General features: G+C 41.4%; 2 protein-coding genes across 3 annotated transcripts; both read left to right on the top strand.

Annotated features, from left to right (window-relative positions):
- The first annotated feature begins 419 nt into the window (after positions 1-419).
- On the top strand, positions 420-10917 carry LOC142935497 (long-chain fatty acid transport protein 6). Its single transcript, XM_076079890.1, has 10 exons — positions 420-1042; positions 2840-3040; positions 4455-4613; positions 4923-5047; positions 6112-6306; positions 7352-7442; positions 7525-7723; positions 8519-8616; positions 9259-9389; positions 9476-10917. The coding sequence occupies exons 1-10, from the start codon at positions 565-567 to the stop codon at positions 9650-9652; spliced, it is 1854 nt and encodes a 617-aa protein (XP_075936005.1). The 5' UTR covers positions 420-564; the 3' UTR covers positions 9653-10917.
- A 1570-nt stretch (positions 10918-12487) lies between these two features.
- Positions 12488-20561, top strand: prrc1 (proline-rich coiled-coil 1). Of its 2 annotated transcripts, none has more exons than XM_076079630.1 (9): positions 12488-12578; positions 13465-13596; positions 13758-14129; positions 14325-14470; positions 16180-16282; positions 16366-16529; positions 17165-17268; positions 18340-18442; positions 18697-20561. In XM_076079630.1, exons 2-9 carry the CDS (start codon positions 13503-13505, stop codon positions 18904-18906), a joined length of 1296 nt encoding a protein of 431 aa, XP_075935745.1. In that variant the 5' UTR covers positions 12488-12578; positions 13465-13502; the 3' UTR covers positions 18907-20561. The 2 variants fall into 2 exon arrangements, with proteins under 2 accessions (XP_075935745.1, XP_075935744.1); XM_076079629.1 differs by lacking the exon at positions 12488-12578 and adding an exon at positions 12593-12972.
- Positions 20562-20761: the final 200 nt, after the last annotated feature.

Below are 20761 nucleotides of genomic sequence, written 5' to 3'. Positions count from 1 at the left end.
CTTGTGGTATAAGACAAATATAACGTGTTATTTCACAAAGGTTTTATGTCGTTACTCTGTTTAAACAGGTGATATGTATAATATATATAAATAACTATATTTTATGTAAAAATATGTATATGTGTGTGTGTGTGTGTGTGTGTGTGTGTGTGTGTGTGTGTGTGTGTGTGGGTGCGTGCGTGCGTGTGTGTGTGTTTTATTAGTTGTATGTATTATTTAATTATTACATACATTTTTGGTTCATTTCTTTATTTGTTTGTTCATTGACTGACTGACTTATTGAACAAACGTGAAATGTGTCTATCACGTTCATCGGAACATCGCTTTTATTTTGAAGTCAGCTCTCTCACGCTCTCACAGTAACTCCAAACAACGCGGGGGCGGGGCCACTCTGAGCGTATTCTGTCGGAGTGGGAGCTCGAGGCTGCACACAGTAGTGCTCATTGGCTGTCATCGCGCTACTGTGGAATTGCATAATGAGTGGGCCACCAGTTTGACCGCAGATTTCTCTAAAGTGTCGGAGCGGTGTTGTGTGGACGCGGGCTGTGGTGTTTTCCCGTTACGATGATCATGGTGGTGTTGAGCAGCGTCTTCGCAGGACTGCTGGCTCTCGTTCTCTACCAGAGGAGGACTTATCCCTTCTTCTGGGTGGATTTGATTTATTACTTGAAACTTCGGAGCTACGGCAAGACGCTGCGGGCTCGTATGCAGCAAGGGATCGTCACGTACCTCGACTGTTTCCTCCACCAGGTGAAGAAGAACCCGAACAAACCCTTCATCGTCTTCGAAAACCAGACCCTGACGTACCGGGATGTGGACAGGAGAAGTAACCGGTTTGCGAACGCGTTCAGGACGGAGGGCTCTCTGAAACAAGGGGACATTGTTGCTCTGCTGATGTTCAACGAACCGGACTTTATTTGCGTGTGGTTGGGGCTGTGCAAACTGGGCTGCGAAGTGGCCTTTCTCAACGTCAATATTAAAGCCAAGTCTCTGCTTCACTGCTTCCACAGTTGCGGGGCCAGGACGCTTGTTGTCGGCGCAGGTATTGTGCGTTTCCCCCTCACGTAAACGATCAACCCTGCTCACTGGGCTGTGATTAAGAAGCTCGAGTCCGACTACATCATGTCTCATTATGGGGGGTTAAAATAATCACGGACACAGTTTTCTGTAGCCACTCCCCACATAAATGGAAATAGTTTGCACACACACACACACACACACACGTCAGAAATCTGTTGTCATTATGATACACACAGGACGTTAGACCCACATATGGCTCTAGCAGGGGCGGACAAAGACTTGGGGTCCAGTTAAGGTTCCCAGAATTTGAGCAGCACAGTGTTCTGGGTGGTTTTCTTATTCAAGTACACGTGTGCGATACAAATACATAACAAATATTACCTCCATATATACCTTCCATAGTTGAACTTTAATTTATAACAAGTATTTACCATTGGCCCTTTTGTTGCATTCACACCATGTCAGTAGAACGGGAAGAGTTAAGGGAACACTCCCCATTATTTTGACTCCTTCCATCAGATAAATTGAAATGAACCCCCAAAATGATCATTTGTTTATCAATCCCCCTGTGTCACCTTGTATTCTTGAAGAAAGCGTAGTTTTTCTGTCATACCTCCACAGTGAACGAAGAATCAAATGAAGGAGAAACATCTTGTTGAATGAAGTAAATAGTGGCCACAGCAGCAACACTATATGAAAGCATCTGTTTACAAACTCTCTCACAACTCGTGCAGTATAATCACACTACTCCTTTTAAACAGTGAACATACCACTGGATCAGTGAGACTCTGATTATACTGCAAGAGTCGCATGAGAGTGTGTGTACGGCAAAGAGAGGGAGAAAAAAGTTTACAGTACAGTAATTGATACACAAATGATCATTTTGTCTGAATTAGGTCATGTTCACTGCAGTACGTAGTAGAATGTAGGTAAATAATCAGAAAGTGAATGTGGAACAATATATAAGATGAAATTGTGTGGAATAAAATGTGAATAAGACAGGGGTGGAAGAAGTACTAAGAAATACCTCAAAAATACCACACTGTAAAAAGGTAGATTTTTTTTGTATGTAGTGGTGAAACAATTAGATAAATTGATGAGTCTGTCAACAGAAAACTAATTGGATCAAACCCATTTTGCCGTAACGTAATAATTAGACTAAAGTTGTTTTATGTAAATTACAATGACCAACTTAACCTTGCATGAGCTTGTACCTCTCATATTCTCCGGTTTAACAGAAGTTCACCACACTAGTTTTCCTTTCCTAATTGAAAGTTGAATGAATGGGATGATGCCAGCAGGATCAGTGGGTTATCTGGAGAAAGCCACTGTCGTAACATTGCTTTCTGTCCTTTATTGTACAGTAAAGGTTGACATATTTCATGTTAGGCCCCCCTATGGAAGTTTCCCCACATGAGAAATGCTATCAGTCGGGCTGATCGTTGACAGGGAGAGAGCGAAGTACCATGCCGGGACTTCTCCGTCAATAAACACGCCCATGCGTTTGAATGGCTTGAAGCCCTGAATACGACGATTATGATTATGTTCACTATTTACCTCGCTTCTTTCTGTGTCGTGGTCGGTAAATTATCGTGGAAGGTGTTATGTTGACTCCAACCTCACACACATTATCACATCTGTGTGTAGGGAAGGACAAACTAACAGCTTAGAGTATAATTCAGTCCAATACAACACCACAAACTAGCTCTAACATGAGCAGAGTGGAATGAACCGCTCTGCATGTGCTCGTTTGTTTACTGGCTTTGGTTGTGTCTGATGAATTAACAGTGAGATATCCCGTTGTGTCTGTTTTCTCCAGATTTGGTGCGTTTGGTGGAGGAGGTGTTGCCTGATCTGAAGAAGGACCACATGGCCCTGTGGGTGGTGGATCACACGTCACCTGAGGAATTTAGCACTTTACTCGATAAGGTGGAACACATGTCTGGAGAAAACTTAAGTGATCTTCCCAAAGTTGACATCATGTCGAACTTCCTGTTCATTTTTACTTCAGGCACCACAGGTACTGCATGAGTGTTGTTTTCTTCAGTTATTACATATTCATTTACAACACTGCACATAGCCTGTCACAATAACAACTGTTGTTGGGTGATATATTGTCCCAGAATTAATTTCCATTAACAATATTATTGGTCATTTTAAGACCATTTAAAACCACTGATATTGATAATATAACTTATCTATAACTTATAAAACTATTGATATATAAGACATTGGAATTTGAATGTGAAAAATATGAAAATAACCACACAGCAAAAGAAAATATAAAAATACAGTCTTGGGCTCCGTCCCATATATCGCCTGCCAATATTGTATAAATGTTCAAGGTCATGTCCATATATTGTGCAATAAGTCGTTAACGTAAAAATGATCATGGTCATGTAGCTACATATAACGCACGGTAAGTCGACAATGTGCAAATATTTGAGGTCATGTCAATAAATCGTCATAAGATAAAGAAATATCGTGACAGACCTTAATGCGCCAAAATCCCAGCTTTAACGACACTGCACTAACTACACTCGTAGAGACATTCTAACTATAGAAAAACAATGGAGGAAGTGCTGCTTGGACCTGACAGAAGTTGACAAAACAATCTCATCACAAGGTCCATTTAGTAGCTGTTCTGGAGCTTTCAATAGCGTCACATGATCTTTTTCAGCAGGTGGAGTATTCATGATATTATATTATATTAACATTATACTTGTTCAAATGACCTGTAAGATGAAGCAGCAGATGAGGAAGATCATGTAATATGCATAGTATATGTATCTATAGATATAGATATATATACACGCAATATATTTTTAACTTTTTATACTATCAAAATGTGCATATTTACTGTAAATATATATATTTCATTCAAATTGCAGCATCTCTACAACCTTATTCTACAGATCTTAAAGGGCACAGTCTTGAATCAATTACCAACAATACTGAAATACTTACAAAATATTAACAAATACAATGAAAAACTGTAAATTGAGATTGACTTGATTGTAGTGGCTGACTTATCAGTCAAAGTGAGATCTATGCATTTTTAGTTCAACTTAAGTCATTTGGCCTCGTGCAACAACATATTCTAGCCATGTGGAACATTGGTCAGTTGTTCCGCCGCGTTGGTCCAGACTGAAATATCTAAACGGAAATTGGATGGATTTCCATTTAAAGTTGTTGCAGACAAACATTCATGTTCCTCTCAGGATCAAATGTAATAACTTTGCTGATCCTCTGGTGTTTGATCCAGGGCAACCATCCTCTTTGAATTTGTTTACTGTTTATGGCAGTTTGGCCATACACTGATTTAAAAAAAAAAAAAAAAAAAAAAAAACTGGTATAAAATGCAGTTAGTGCTTTAAATATGTTTGTGATGACTCCATCAAGTGTCTTCAGTGATTGCTGCCGTTCTCCTCCAGGTCTCTCTAAGGCAGCCCGTGTAGGTCATATGAAAGCCATTGGGAGCATGGCCTTCCTTCATATGTGTGGAGCCACGTCCGATGACGTCATCTACATCACTCTCCCTCTTTACCACATGTCCGCGTCCCTGTTGGGGATCGGAGGTTGCATACACCTCGGTGAGAACAGTACTTTGTGACAAATGTACACAATTCCTGGAAGATTTGTTGTTTATATTCAGTACATTGTAAGTTTCTGGAGCAAGCGCTGGAGGAAACCAACATCCTTTTGATTGGCCTATAAGGAATTGTCACTTCCTCACATACCGGAAGAAAAGGCTGAAACAAAGCAGAGGAAATGTGTCACTCCAGCTCCAGCTATAAATACTTTGTATTGACATTGTTAGTCATGTCATAAGTTTTTGGCACTATATTGTCTTGCACTGTTTGCCCTGCCATTTTCTCTCTACCTCCTCCTTTGGATCACAGGTGCAACGTGTGTGTTGAAAAAGAAGTTTTCTGCCAGTCAGTTTTGGAAGGACTGTGTGAAACACAATGTGACGGTGGTGCAGTACATAGGAGAGCTCTGTCGATACCTGTTCAACCATCCCGCGGTAAGACTGCCAACATTCGAATCAAAGCCCATCTTGTAAGATTTGACTACTAGATGTTTAAAGACACAGCAGCTGCCATGTTCATTGCAACTAATGATAATGATATTGTGATCGCATTGGGTGGTACAAATCTTCTTTTTTTTTCTATCAGTAGAGGGGTGGGGTGGGGTGGCAGCTAAAGGTAAGGTCTGGGAGTCACTGAAACAATTCAACTTCAGAGGACCATGAGGTGGGTGGATGTAACCTTATGAAGCTTTGGGGCTTACTTCCTATTTGTGCCACACACAAAAAGAATAACATGTTCATTGCCCCCCCCCCCCCCTTCTCAAAAAAAAAGTGTCAGGTGACATCTGGTGGTTTGCAGAAATTGCAGCTTTTTGCAAAAGCAGTACAACACCTTGCTGATTTTAGAGTTTCAATCTCATATGTGCGCAATAAAAGTCCAAGAAGGTGAAATTTGTATGTAGTAATGTTCTTGTTCAGTTAAAGAAATGCTTCAATATGTCCAAATTAGAGTTGTTCCGATACCAGTAATGGAAATGCCTCCCATACAGCCTACACTGCTGCATGGGGTCTATGCACCCATCCAATTCTTTCTAGTCTTACTCACCATATTTGACTATTTATTTTCCCTCTTCTTATCCCAACATGTGTCACTTGACTTGCGCATCAGATAGTTTAGCATCAAAAGTAAAAAATAAAAATAAAAACTTTCAATCCATTGATACATTGGCACAACAATTGAAAATATTGTGCTTCATGGGGTGAAAAGAGTGTTGGTGCCTTGGTATTGTGTGTCCATCACCAAGGAATCTAAAGCTTTCTATTAGTAGATAGCTTTGGACTTGTTAAAAGTATTTTTTTACTTTTACAATCTCCGTACAGTTTCCCCATTGCTTCCGGTCTGTCCATGTCTGTACAGGACACACACACATTCATGTGATATAAATCTTTGCATGTTACTCTGGAAGAGCCCGTACATAAGCATATTTCCCAAGAGGTAGGACTGTTCCTTTAAAAACGTTAAACGCTGTTTCTTAATCCACGTCTCATCCTGCCTCCAGGTTCCAGAGGAGAGGACTCACCGTGTTCGGCTGGCGGCAGGAAGTGGTCTCAGGTCAGATGTTTGGAGGGAGTTTGTCCAACGCTTCGGTAGGATCAAGATCAGAGAGGGTTACGGCTTGACTGAGGCCAGCATCGGCTTCCTCAACTACACCGATGAGGTCGGACCAATCGGGAGGGCGAGTTATTTCAACAAGGTCAGGCATCACACAGTTAGGGACGTTTTCTCTGGACCTTGCCACACTGTATTCCATTAGATCTTGTGATTTTGGAGATGCAACCGAATTTAGATGCATTGTCATATTGGCAACATTTCATCCTCATTTACAAAGGTAGTTGTTCAGTGTTTTACTCGTACTAGGGACTAACAGTTGGAGAATGATAATAAAGCCACTTGATATTTTGTCTTGTTGTGATTAGAAAAAGTCCATAACCTACATGCTTTGCTAAAGAGATATTGCAGTCCCATCCAGATGTTATTTGGGCGTCGATTGACTTTTTTTCTACTTTGGCTCCTACACAGCCCTGATGATTTAAAAAGGATGCTTTGTGAACAAAGTTGATGAGAGCGCAGAGAATGGACCCAAACCGTAGAGCTGCGAGCCATAAGACCCAAACAAATATGAAACATACACTAATAAGTATACAGTTGACAATGACTCTAACAATAAGTAAGGTCAACATATATAACATTGTAGGAAAATGTTACAAAACGTAAGTACTAGTATTTCAAAATGGAGAAGTGACAAGGATTCAAGGCTCATTTATTGTCATTATGCAAGGACAAGGATACTCAATGAAATTCAGTTGTAGCCCATTTATAACACAACAAACACAACAAAACCAGTAGTACATTCCTGTTGTGCATTTATTTAAATTTTCATCATAAGGAACGTAAACAGCATCAACAGAAACAATCCTCTGGTCAGACAATATGGCCGACATCTTCACATTAAAAACTCTACATGTGGAAAACATCGTCCATCAACTCTGACTGTTTGAGCACCAAGCATCAAGATGTAGACACAGAGTCCTCCTCCTCTGGTCCCACCCCATAAATATCTAAAATATGAAATGCATTGTTCAGATCACTGAATATGGATGCAGTAAGATGAAATGAATATAAAGACGTTGCTGACTGTATGGCGTATAACAATGATTTAGTGAAGCCTATTAGTCAGACGGTCACTGCTAGATCAGTTGCTCATCAAGTCACAACTGTTGTCGTTTCCTCCCTTGCAGCTTGCTATGCCCTTTGAGCTCCTGAGATATGATCCACAAACATACGAGCCAGTCCGCACCAACTCTGGAAGATGCATACGAGCACCAATAGGTAAGTGAATAACATGACAAGTCCTTTATGATATGAAAGGCTGTAGTTCATAGCTGAATGCACTTCCTGTTTCCATGCACAGGAGAGGCAGGGATCCTGGTATCTCCTCTGACTGCTATGAACCAGTTCTTGGGTTATGCTGGGAACCAGGTCCAGTCTGAGAAGAAGCTGCTCAGGGCTGTGTTTAAAGCTGGGGATGTCTATTTCAACACAGGGGACCTCCTGCTCCACGATGACAGGGGCTTTCTTTACTTCCGTGACCGCATCGGAGACACCTTCAGGTGCCGTTACTGTCTGTAGCATGTAAGACTGTGCTAATGCAACCTTGCAAGGGAAGTTGTATTTCATTTAGAAAGCTTGTTGAGAACGAGGATACACAATTGAAATCTTTAGTTGGTATCTTATTCAATAGAAACCCTTTACCAGTGTTGTGAAACATGCAACACACTGTCAACACCAAACATGCTCCAGCTGTTACCGATGCTCTCGCCAAAGCCATTGAAAAGAAACAGGGATTTTACCATGCGGAACAGGTTAAAATCTGCCACAATTGGTTAGTTTGTTTGTGTTATTGTGTAACTTCAGTGTTTCAAAGGGTTAGTTCTGAATCACCTTTATGGTAAAAAAAAAACAGTGTGTCAATGGAGTCTATTGGCTTTTGCGAGAGGATCGATGGATACGATGGCTTCAGTTTCGAAAATATTCAAAATTGAGTGCATACAAAGGATATTGAGTGTTGAGTAAACCAGCATATCCCGTGCTCTGCAAGTTAAAAAATAATCTGAAAATAGCCCAACAGTATATAAAATGTGATATGAGCACAATGTGAAAGGGGTCGCTCATAGTGATGGACCTACAGAGAATTGTCACCTGAGTCAGCAGTTCCCCACAGATTTACAGAGCTTTATAGTGAGTTCAGCTCGTTGTTTAGCTGTCAGGCTGCAACTTTACTCATTTGGTTCACTCTTCACTTATTGTTATTATTGACATATTATGTTAATGTTCATAATTGTTTCCTATGCCCCATCAAAATGAGTTATTGCAGGATTAACTGCATCTAACCTCTTGTCCTGCAGGTGGAAAGGAGAGAACGTATCCACCACAGAGGTGTCAGAGGTTTTAGGTCTTCTTGATTTTATCCAGGAGGCCAACATCTACGGAGTCACCATCCCAGGTCTGTGGAATCTGTGTTCATCGCACACCAACTCCCTGTTTCTGTGGTTTCATACCAGTGAGACAGTGACCAAGTTGAGCCACATTTCTCGCTGCAAGGTCTCAAGATCATAAATAGACAACATACTTGTTGACCCTTTTTTTAAAGCCATTTCTGGCCTTTAGTTTTGTTCAGCTATCATCAGCACTTCACCCTCACAACCTGGGTCAGTTTGGAGGAATTTGACAACAGTGATGATGTGCTTAAAACAACGAAGCATTTTGATGCAGCTCTCTGATTTGCTCCTCTGACGGACTTCTTCTCCATAGCAGTGCCACATGAAGCTCATGAGTATTATAGTATGCAGAGCTATCCACCAAGCTGATGCTTCTCTAAACTACATCTACTGTAGGTAATAATACACTGACGATGGATGAGTACCCCACTTCAAAACACCCAACCTACCCTTTTAACAGAAGCCTTTATATAGCAGGGTACATTATTCAGGAGACCACTGTTATTATGTTGAGAAACATTGAAGATATCAAATGGGGGGGAAAATACCAACAGTGCCTTCTACTTTGCAAATGTAGCGTTTGTAAAGTATGACTTTTCCCAAATCAGTGTGTGACTCTTTTCCAATGTGTGTGTGTGTCTGCGCAGGATATGAAGGTCGGGCAGGTATGGCTGCAATCGTCTTAAAACAGGATCACAAATTAGATGGAACAAAACTTTACAACCATTTAATAAAAACACTTCCTGCATACGCCTGGCCGTGGTTTCTCAGAGTACAGGTAGGTCATGCAGCTATTCATTACCTGCCGTTTGTATTTTGAAGTGTAAAGTGTTGCTCATCTGTATCCCTGCCCTGTGTTTTTAGACCTCTCTGGATGTGACGGAGACCTTCAAGCAGCAGAAGGTGAAGCTGGTCCAGGAGGGTTTTAATCCAGATGTCGCCAAGGACCTTCTGTATTTCTTAGATGTCTCTCAGAAGGACTATATTCCTCTGACTGCATGTCTGTATCACGACATTGTGACTGGAAAGATCAAGTTATAAACACTCACCATTCATGGTAAATGGACTGTACTTGTAGAGTGCTTTTCTAGTCTTCCCACCACTTAAAGCTCTTTAACACTACATGTCATCATTCACCCATTCATACCCATTCATACACTGATGACAGGGGCTACCATGCAAGGTGCCACCTTCCCATCAGGACTATCTAACATTCATACAACATTCACACACTGTAGGCACAGCTACAGGAGCAATTTGGGGCTAAGTGTCTTGCCCAAGGACACATCGACATGCTGCAACCGATCCTCTGATCGAAGGACGACCCTGCTCTCCACTGAGCCGCAGTCGCAGTGTTTTTTGCATAACTCTCACAGGGAAGGCAAAAAGTCACCACAGCGATGACTTTAGGGAAGCCGGAGGGTTTTCCACTGCACCTGCAGGCTTCCGGCAGGCTACACTGTTTATTTGCTTGGATGCGAGGATGGAGCAGAAAAAGATCCACTGGGAGAATCTGTGATCCTGCTTTCGGTTTGAAGGTCGAATTTGAAATCTCGTTTTGATTGATTTTCGAATAACAATCCAAATCGTGACAGCTCAAATAAACACAATCCATTTTGTAACCGTTTGTCACTTAGAACCCTGTTTGAGATCAGTGCCACAGTGAGGAGTCCCCAACTGTTTTATACTGCAACCTTAAAAACACAGCTGTATCTACCCTCTCCTCACGGTTTGCATTGGTCAAGGAGATGGTTTTATCTTTTTCAATGATTCAACCATGACAGATAACAGCTCTAAGCATCAGCTCTTCGCGAATGTAGATAACAAGTGACTATATTTAGTTTATTGTTTTATAAATAAGGAAAGAGGATTTAAATGTTTTTGGACCAAACTTGCAAAAGTGGATTCTTACTTGTACTTGGTCAGTGTGCCTTTATTGACCTCAACTCCAGAGAGAAGCAGGTTTTATTACAAACAGCTCTTTATTTCTACTTTTCTGTTTTATAAGAAGCCTTTCTGTGTTCTGGTCTACTAAAGTTTGAATTATCCGTTGATGCAAACTCAACTCTTACGTGTTTACATTTTGTTAAGTTCAGTACTATTTATCATATGTACATTTTCACACCATAGGTCCATCAGTCATGACATGTAACCACTCTGATGCTCTCACTTTCTCTTTTTAACAGAAATGTTTTTTTAATACGTATTTCCACCGTAACTGTTTTTATGATCACTGGTTTGTTAATGTCATTAGACCTCAACGCTACCTGTACGTTTCACATTAAAGAACAATGTGCATGTTGAAATTCTTACTGAATTTATCCCTAACGTTGTCTGGATATAATGATTTGACAAGTTAATTTATGATTTTCTATGGTATTTTTCACAAGCCATCAGGGCAGGAATTCAGATCAAATGTATGCATTATGGGGGAAAGAAATACATATTTTTTTGACATTGTGTAAGATGATGTCCCATATGGGAGTGGGTTTCCCTGCCCGGTGACAGTACACTCCGTGTGCAGTTGTGGTTCTGGGCAGTTGTCATATATACATACGAACAAATATACATACACACACACACACACACACACACACACACACCGGCGATCAAAGATTCCAAGTTTGGAATTGCCTGCCACAAATGATGGATTGGGTCACAATCTGTCTGAGAGGACAAGAAGAGTGTCAAGAGTGATAACTGATATTTAAAAAAATTAAATATTGATATGTTAATAATACAATAATAAACATATTGTGTAAAAAAAATCCTGCCAGCTGCTCTTAAAGTCTGGTTACAGACTCTCTCCACCATAGACTTGTATTTAGACTTAAATTAGTTTGCCAAAAATGTAACAAAATGCACAATAAACAAAGTTAAATATGTGAATTATTTTGGCCACAATAATAACAAATCTGATATTGTGAGGTGGGGATGACATCACTGTTGTTGTATGATGTAATTAATATTACTTTTTTTGTTTTTATGCAAGAATTCATAATTGCCTCTTCAATGACTGACGGAAATTGAGTTTTCTTCGAAGAATGGGTTAGATACATTAATACGTCTTAAGTATAAAGGAGCATGAAAGTATGAATTATATCTAAGTTGAAAGAGATAACAGAATTAAGAATGAAACTGTCCACATAAAAGCGTTAGGTTAAAAACTTTGAATCGTTATGAAAAAAAATCACTATACACACAACAAAGTTGATACACTCCAACCTGGTGGAAAGGTTTTTTTCTTTTTTGGGATATGAATATTTTACCACCTTGTGGTAAGTAATTATTCAGTTGAATCTGGATATCTATGTATATTTGTTGATAGAACAGTAAAATCAGATACTGTAAACAATATCCATAATAGAAATGATAATATTTTTCTATGAATGCAAATTTTATCGGACAGATGGATTGCTGTATATGAATTTGATATTTAGACAAAAATGAAATAAACTTCTAATCATGGCACATCTTATGTCTGTAAAATATGAATCCTTTTTATGCACATTATTGCCCCGAATAAACAAAATGTCTTTTTAACTTCACAAATGTGTTATTTGTCAATAGTCTCTGATGGATTATGTCCAGATCTGAAGCGGGTTGTTGTTGTATTTTGTGGTGGGAACTATGACACTGCTTTTTCGGAACTAAAATCAAGCAAATGTAATGCTAAGCTAATATGATCATACATTTCTTTATTATACATATGCTTATAGGTCATATGTATGCTTATAGGTCTGTATCGACTCAAATAGCCGGCACACGGGACAGCTCGCGGCCTTCGGTGGTCACGTGGTTTGGGTTTCAACAGGTCCGCAAAGCGCTCTGGCCCTTTAAGAGGCTCAGGTCCGGGCGCTCCCGGTGATGGGAGGAGTCAACTGTCGAGCAGACGTGGCAACACATGACGTCATCAAAAAGGGTCGGTGGTTTGTTCATGGAAGTGCAGAGCCAGTACTGCTAGCAGGTGAGTGGCCAAGATACTTCTCCTACTTGTCAAAAGAGAGGCGTGATATTCACTGCTGCTTGCTGCTGGATAATTAGATACAAATGTAACATTACACGTCACTTTTCCTATACCTACGTCTCTCTTTTGCTTGAGCCAAGTGTGTTTGTAGACGTGTAACGTTACAACCGCAGCGCGCGCTACGTTTGAGGAAGCTAGCTAACGCAGAATTAAGTCCAAAACAGTTTGATGTGGCGTCGCTTATAAACACTGTCAGATACAGGGTGACGCGACACTTCTAGAACGTCTCAGTTAGATAGGCCCACCACTGTGTGAAACGAAGGTAGCGTTAACCCGGGACAGCTTGATACAGAGCTGCGAACACTGAACAAAAAGTTGGATCCAGTTGAACCAGGTGAGTGACGTGGTTGTTTCAATGCGACCGGATGAACTGTGTCTGCATATGTGTGTCCCCAATTCATATTTCAATGCGACCTACCTGATCGTTTATAACAAGCGGCTAAATTCTTCCCAATTAAAGTTCACCGTTATTCTTACTGCACGGCTCTTTCTTTTTTCATTCAAATACATTGCACACATTTTTGTAGTAATATTTAGTATATCCAAGTCTCTTCTGTATAGCTTTGATTTGATTTCAGATATATTGTACATATTTTTTTATAGTGTCTATCTATAGTATATAGTAGTATTCATATGGTATTTTAAAGTCGTATTTTATTATAACTTTCTTCTCTTCTATAATTATCTTTATTGATTTTTGTATGTACTTTTTAAATTTATTTTACTATTTTTATGTTATGCACCAAGACAACAAAGCCAATTCCTTGTATGTGAAATCTACTACTCTACAATAATCCTGATTCTGATTCATCACATCTTATTGCAGCTATATTGTGGGCTGAAGTGTAGTACAAGGCAGAGAAGATGATGGAAGAGAGTGGGATTGAGACTACACCTCCTGCCAGCCCTACACCTCTGACTGTGGCGGCGACAGTCAGCGCCCCTCCAATGACCATAGGTAAGACCTGATCCATGAGGTGTTGCTATGTGAGCAGAGTGTACCAGAGGGGTGTACTACCAAGCACGTTGGACAGAGACATGGACGACCTGAACTGCACATTGAGCTGTTGACAAAAGAGCCAGTGAGAAGCGTCTCTGAGGTGTAACTTTGTGTTCCAGGTCTGTCCAGCCCTCTGTCCCTTCCTGGCACCATCGATTGCCCCTCGGTCTCCACCGCTCTGGCCCCTGTTCCTTCCCTCCCTGCGTTCAGCAGCCCCCTAGCCGCACACCCCTCATTGTCCTCCCACTTCCCTCCTTCCTCCACCCTTGCCTCCCCCTTCACGAGCAGCTCTCACTTTCCTCCTTCCACCTCCCCCTCTCTGCCTCCCCTGGCCTCCTCCGTTGGACCGCCTCCCCTGTCGGCCCCTCCCTCGGGCCCGCCTATGTCCACCTTCTCCATGAGTGCAGGATATGACATCACGCGGGGCCATGCCGGTCGAACGCCACAGACTCCATTGATGCCAACATTCTCCGGTCCTACCGCCATGCCAGGTAAGAGCTTGTCTTCTTCTGTAACACACATGAAGCAAGATTACCAGTTAAGCCAGTCTTACTCAGTCAGTGTGTTTTCAAAACAGGTATTCCAATATATATAAATATATAGTTATATAATACATGCACACACACACACGGTACAATTATATTTGTTACGTAGGTAAAAAAAAAAATGCAAATTATATCTTCCAGGTGTAGTGCCAAACCCCATGGTGCAGCAACCAGCCATGACAGGAGGATTTGATACGGGATCTCCCATCACTTTCCCCATGGAGCCGGAGGACCCCAGGGGGCCTGAACACACCAACACTGGTGGAGGCATCTGGGGCTTTTTCAAGGTAATGCCGCTCCAATCAAGAGGGGTTTGACATAACTTTAAAGCCCTTTGCAGACCGGAGGGTGTGGGCGCTACGCCTCCGCGACGACGCTGTCAGCATTATCAGCTGTAACCAGATTACCACATGCACAGAGGGAGAGTGACTTCATTACATCACTCCACTATATCTTTACATAGCTAATAGTTGTTAGTGGCTACCATAGACTGATGTGACGCTAGGGCTGCACAATTAATCGAATTTTAATCGCGATCACGATTTTGGCTGCCACGATTAAATGAGCATGATCGTCAGCGATATTGACTAAAATGCGTGCTCTGCTACATATAAAATCAAGCGCTTCCTCAACTAACAGTCAGCCGACCACCAGGGGGAGAACGAGATGGGAGGTGTCATGCGCGCACCCTGCAGACTCCGCTATTAGTAGAAGAGTAGAGAGACAGACAACAGAACAGAGAGCAGACGGTCACGGGTGTCGTGTGAAAGGTCAATCAAATGTCAGGAGCAGAAGGCGAGGAGCTAGCCCCTCGAAAAGGATCATCATCCGTTGTCTGGAAGTTTTTTGGATTTAGGGCAAGTGATGTTAACCAAGAACAAATCATATGCACAGAGTGCGTTAGAGTTGTGTCTGCGCCGCATAGCAATACAACTAACTTGTTCAACCACCTGAAAAATCACCACAAACCACAGTACGACGAATGCATTAAGGCCAAAGCTAACGTTACCTCACTGAATCTCCGTCCATGTCCAACGTCAACCCAGAAAACCATAACAGCGACCCTGCACAGCGCGACAGCGTATCATCCACCTCCCAAAGACACACTGAAATAACGGATGCAACCGCATTTCATTTGGCCAAAGACATGTGTCCAATAAATACTGTGAGCAACACATATTTATTTTTAGTTAGCCCTTTATTTTGGGTAAAAATGTTATTTAGATTTTGCGTCAGGTGAATAACAACCGTATAAGTTTTATTTTGATGTAAAGACGTGTACATTAGCTGGAATGTAGCACAACATGGAAGTGAAAGCAGTGCTCTGTTGATTTAATTTTGGGTAAAAAGTGTTGATACTATTTTATTTATATTTTCCTTCTACGAGATGCACTGTGATAAGGACCAGTCTGATGCAAAGATTTGTACATTAGCCAGAATGTAGCACAACAATGGAAGTGGAAGCAGTGTTCTTGTTCATTTAAACGTGACAGTGCAATAAAAAGATGTTGTTCCTAAAATTAATGAATAATCGTGATAAATAATAGTGATCGCAATATTGATCAAAATAATCGCGATTATGATTTTGGCCATAATCGTGCAGCCCTACGTGACGCCACCCATTGGTTTGTGGACTGATGTTTTGAAGCAGCAGGTACTGCCTAGGCAGGGATGGTCCTGTTGCAGATGAACCCCATAGGACATCATGTCCTGCAGCAGGTCGTTAGTACACACATTTTACTGATCGGTGGGGCAGGAGAGAAGGAGAGAGGACGGTCTATTCTTTTACACATTTATTTTACAAAGCCACGAACAAGTGCATGTTGCATAATATATCACCTTTTAAAACAAATAGAAACTATTAGACGTGATGTGAGCTGTGTGAAAATGCGATTGATCTGAATGAATGTGTCCCAGTAGCACTAACTATGAGATGTTTCATCAGTCGGGCCCAGCACAGTGCTCTGACCGTCGTGTTTTGTCTGCGTGTCCTCAGGGAGTAGCAGGTAACCCTGTGGTGAAGACGGTCCTGGACAAAACCAAGCACTCTGTGGAGTCCATGATCACCACTCTGGATCCCGGCATGGCTCCATACATCAGTGAGTCGGCCTGCTCTCTCCTCACCACTGCATTACCCTCATGATGAAAAATGCTGATGCACGTTTGTATTGTTGCTCTCCAGAGTCTGGCGGGGACATCGACATAGTGGTGACTTCAGATAAGGAGGTCAATGTGGAGGCAGTCAGAGATGCCTTCCAGGAGGTTTTTGGGATGGCCTTGGTCACCGGAGAGCCCGGTCAGTCCAATATCGCCCCGCAGCCTGTGGGCTATGCAGCCGGTGTCAAGGTCAGTTCACTGCTGCTTCTCCAACCTGCTTCTTAATGAATACAACATTGTGCATTAAAAGTAACAGAGAATGCAGAACTCCATTTTCTTACAGGATCATTTTTCATTATAGTTTTCCTTCGTACTCATCAGTTCTGCACAAAATGTTGGAAATGATTCCGCATGGTGTATGCTCATTTCTATTTTAGATTTAGAGAATTCAATCATAATAGTACCAGAAAAAGATCACGATATTTTGAGAATAGTCGTAATTTGAAGAGAAAATGTTCATTCTGCTTTATCCAGAGACGCTCCCAAACAGGGCGAGGTGTCCGTGTGTTCTGTGCAACAGATTCTTCACATCTGAGAAACTGCAACCAAAAAATTGTTTATCAAAATTCCATAGTTAACAGTTACCTATTAAATTAATCAACTAAGTGTTTCAGCCGTAGACTTCCATTGGCTCACGATTACAGTTTTCTGTTCTAAATATTGAAAGAAATACAAGTCCAATTTTTGAGGACGACAGTGTTGCATAGAGGAATCACGTGTGTGTGTGTGTGTGTGTGTGTGTGTGTGTGTGTGTGTGTGTGTGTGTGTGTGTGTGTGTGTGTGTGTGTGTGTGTGTGTGTGTGTGTGTGTGTGTGTGTGTGTAGGGGGCACAGGAGCGCATCGACAGCCTGCGTCGAGCCGGTGTGATCCACGAGAAGCAGCCAGTGGTCTCTTTGGAAAACTTCATCGCTGAGCTGTTTCCCGACAGGTAACAACAAAACCTCTGACACACACACGGCCATGTCTATAATGCATTATGAACATACTTATAATGCATTAAATCTACTTAAAGCACTAAGTAATGATAGTTGTAAATATCCACACTGCTTTATAACAATAATCATAACACATTATCAAGCCTTTTACAATGACGTATACGGTCAAGTATAATATTACTTCATAACTGCTGGTCAATCTTTTGATCATTTATTGTAATGTGAATATAAGTCACTCTAACTGGTCATTGTTGCTTTAACCCTCTGAACCCCAAACACACCACCAGGTTCTGGAGGGTCTGCTGCTGCCAGAACACTGTCAAATGAAAAAATCATCCTCTGCACGTATATTTTGGGATGCCGTTTGCGCTGTTGAAAACATAACTGCAATACAAGCATTTTGAATTGGAAGCACCCAAAACTGAAGTATATTGAAGTTCTTTATAATGCTTGTGCTACTTGACTTGTTTCTTTACAGGGCTTGTATAAAGGCGATAAAGTAGTCCATTAATATGAGTTTACAGATACTTACAATCCCTCCTCGACATTGTGGAGGATGGTTTGTGGCGTTTTGCCGGCTACACTCGTCTTTTTGCTTCTAGAGTATAAACGCCTCCATACATGCTCGGATCTGCAGAGGCTCACACTACTGCGCCAAGCGAGAGTATGAACAAAGCTCCGATAGATAAATAGAGATAAGATTAAATCTTCTCTTTAACTTGACAATGGCCACTTTATAGTGACTTATAATCAGCTTGTAATATATTATATCTGCCAATACCTCAGGAATTGTATTAGATGCCGTCATATCGATGGATATAATGAACTGCTCCTCCATAAAGGGAGACAAAATATAATTATATGCACCCTATTTTGCACTCCTTCAGTGTTTTGTTGTTTAGCTAAAATAAAGAACCTTTAATATGACTACTGAGGGTGAAATACAAAGAAAAACTCTTGATGTGATTCAGCTCTGAATGACCCATGGATTCAGTGGGAGGAAATGATGATGAACGCAGACATTTAAAAGCAGCCAATTTTCAGAATCCTTTTGTTGTATCAAGGTGGTTTGACATCGGCTGTCTGATCCTGGAGGACCCCGGTCACAGCATTCACATTGAGGTCTTCACTCAGGCAACTCCTCTGGCTCTGGATCATGTCCAGCAGGTACAGATCAGCACTGTGTCTCACTTCAATAACCTAATGTCTCTATTATTATTATTATTATTATTATTATTATTATTATTATTATTATAATAATAATAATAATAGGGTTGTTATTGGGGAACAGTCTCAGATTTCCAGCAAAAAGTCAAAAATATTTTGAGAGTTTTCAACCACTGTAGTTGCAGCTTGGTTTTCCTCAATATCACTCACCTCCAGCAACTCACCCCACTGTTTGTGTTTCCTCTGCTGTGCAGGCTCAGTCCTTGACCCCTCCTGACTACAGCCTGCGCTGGTCAGGTCTCATTGTTACAGTGGGCGAGGTTCTGGAGCGCAGCGTACCCAACATCAACAGAACAGACTGGCACCGGGCTGTGACGGGCATGACCCAGCGGCAAATGATCCAGAGCGCTGCCAAAGCTCTGGCTGGACTCTACAAACAGCAGCTGCCACCCAGGACTGTGTGAGGCTGACTGGTTCCAGTGTCGGTCACGTACTGGGAGGAGGTGGAGACGCGCCGGAGGAAGAAACCAACTGATGGGACAGCAGGGTTCCTCGTGTCTCCCCATGCATCCTCCATCTGCCCTTGCAGGGCAAAGCCAAATGCACATTTCTTTTGAAGATGTTACCGTTTCTGCTCACAGATGTTTCCTGACATTCCAACATGTCAGCAGGGTTAAGGCCGTCAGATATCAGGTCAATACTCGCCTACTCAGGCTTCAAAGAACGAACTAATCATCTCGTCACCCTCTCTAAAAGATTACACATCGTGTAACATTCATGTGATATTCATATCGACAACCTTAACACACCTAGTTTTCTCCTTTTTTGTTTCTGAACGGTCACGGTTATTGTAGAGACTATTACATGGACTGTGTTCTATATACTAGAGGTCATCACAGATCCAACAGTTTACTACTAATTCTACAGACCTGAACACAGAGAGAACACCAACACTTGTAGAGACGTGTAGAAAAACACCCTGACCCAATTACTCTGAATATAATGTGGACCGGGCCTTAGGTTGGCCCATGAATACTAGGTACCTGTGACGTCCTCATTATATTTTGTAAGGCCCCGATTCCACCGAGAAACCTGTCGCCTGCAGAACCATTGTTTTTCTATTGACCTGGCGTGTGCTCCTCTCTCGCGCCTAGCGTTTTAAAAATGTATGTATTTTAAACTTTTCAGCTCAGAGTCGCAGTGCACGTCAATGTCACACTTGGCCCAGGCAGCCAATAATATCGAGCAAGAGGCGGGCTTTACTACTTTACCACTGCCTTCCTGTTTTGATGCCGGTAGATTCTGTAGGAACAGACAAATGCAGATGGAAGGTTGATATTAATGTTTTTTTATTTTTTTTATTTACAGTGAATTGTATAATTCTTCCCCTCTCTTCATACAACAGCAAGAGCTCAACGTCTGCTTGAATCCTTTTTTTTTTAACCCCCCCGTTTGTGCACATAGTTTGTGTTCATGAAACTATGTTTGTACAGGAAATGATGCAAGGTATTTGCTGATATCCTGACACTACTGCCAATTTTACGTTTCAAAACCGTAAAGGGTGCATATTATGAAAATTGTTCTCAGTGCTTGTGAACACACATTTGGGTATCTGGAGTGGCAACCAACCCACAAACTGAACTAACAACCCGGTCACTTTTTGTGGGCAGCCTTTGCAAAGGAGCACTTTTTTTTGTCTCTCAAGCCAATCGGAGCAGACTGAGCGTTTCAGACTGAATACAGGTGTATTCAGACAGACGGTATGAAAAAACAAAAAGTTCATGAAAGAATGTAAACATGTTCGTGTAGAAACCCAAAATGATGAACCTGAAAATGAGTGTGATGTGTCCCCTTTAAATAGCTGGTACAGATGTTATTCTAAGGATCTTATGGTTTTTATTTCTTGCTGTAAATAACTTCTCTCAGCCATGGCCACCTTAACTTCTAGAGGGCCCTGGGGCTGAAATGAGCAGCCCTGATGACCTATTCCTACGCTTATTGCCTTTGCCAAATTCATGTAATAATTTGCTGTGTGGTAATTTGATTAAACGCAAATTAATTTGTTAATATGCAAACTGTAAAATAATGAAATAATAAATATATTGAAACTAGATCTAGATTATGGGGGCCTGGGACTGTTTTCAGTAGAGGCTTTTTAAACACTGACTCAATATGAAGCACTTGTGCTGAAAGTGGTTTGTTTTGAAGCTTTTGATCCAGTCTACTGAAAACTATGGGTGGGAATAGAAGTAGCGTCTTTTAGTTGGATGCAAACGCCTCGTCATCAGTGCTTTGCTCTCTTCGTAACACAGCATTGCC

This window comes from Anarhichas minor, unplaced genomic scaffold, assembly GCF_050575085.1.
Source record: "Anarhichas minor isolate MPS153535 unplaced genomic scaffold, ASM5057508v1 ptg000073l, whole genome shotgun sequence".
Taxonomy (NCBI): Eukaryota; Metazoa; Chordata; class Actinopteri; order Perciformes; family Anarhichadidae; genus Anarhichas; species Anarhichas minor.
This window is presented reverse-complemented; position numbering and strand designations above follow the sequence as displayed.

Coding starts and splice junctions, on each gene's coding strand:
- LOC142935497 (XM_076079890.1), top strand. CDS start 565: ATGATCATGGTGGTGTTGAGCAGCGTCTTCGCAGGACTGCTGGCTCTC. Junction 3,041..4,454: donor TTTTACTTCAGGCACCACAG/GTACTGCATGAG, acceptor GTTCTCCTCCAG/GTCTCTCTAAGGCAGCCCGT. Junction 9,390..9,475: donor CGTGGTTTCTCAGAGTACAG/GTAGGTCATGCA, acceptor CTGTGTTTTTAG/ACCTCTCTGGATGTGACGGA.
- prrc1 (XM_076079630.1), top strand. CDS start 13,503: ATGATGGAAGAGAGTGGGATTGAGACTACACCTCCTGCCAGCCCTACA. Junction 17,269..18,339: donor GCTGAGCTGTTTCCCGACAG/GTAACAACAAAA, acceptor TGTTGTATCAAG/GTGGTTTGACATCGGCTGTC. Junction 18,443..18,696: donor CTCTGGATCATGTCCAGCAG/GTACAGATCAGC, acceptor TCTGCTGTGCAG/GCTCAGTCCTTGACCCCTCC.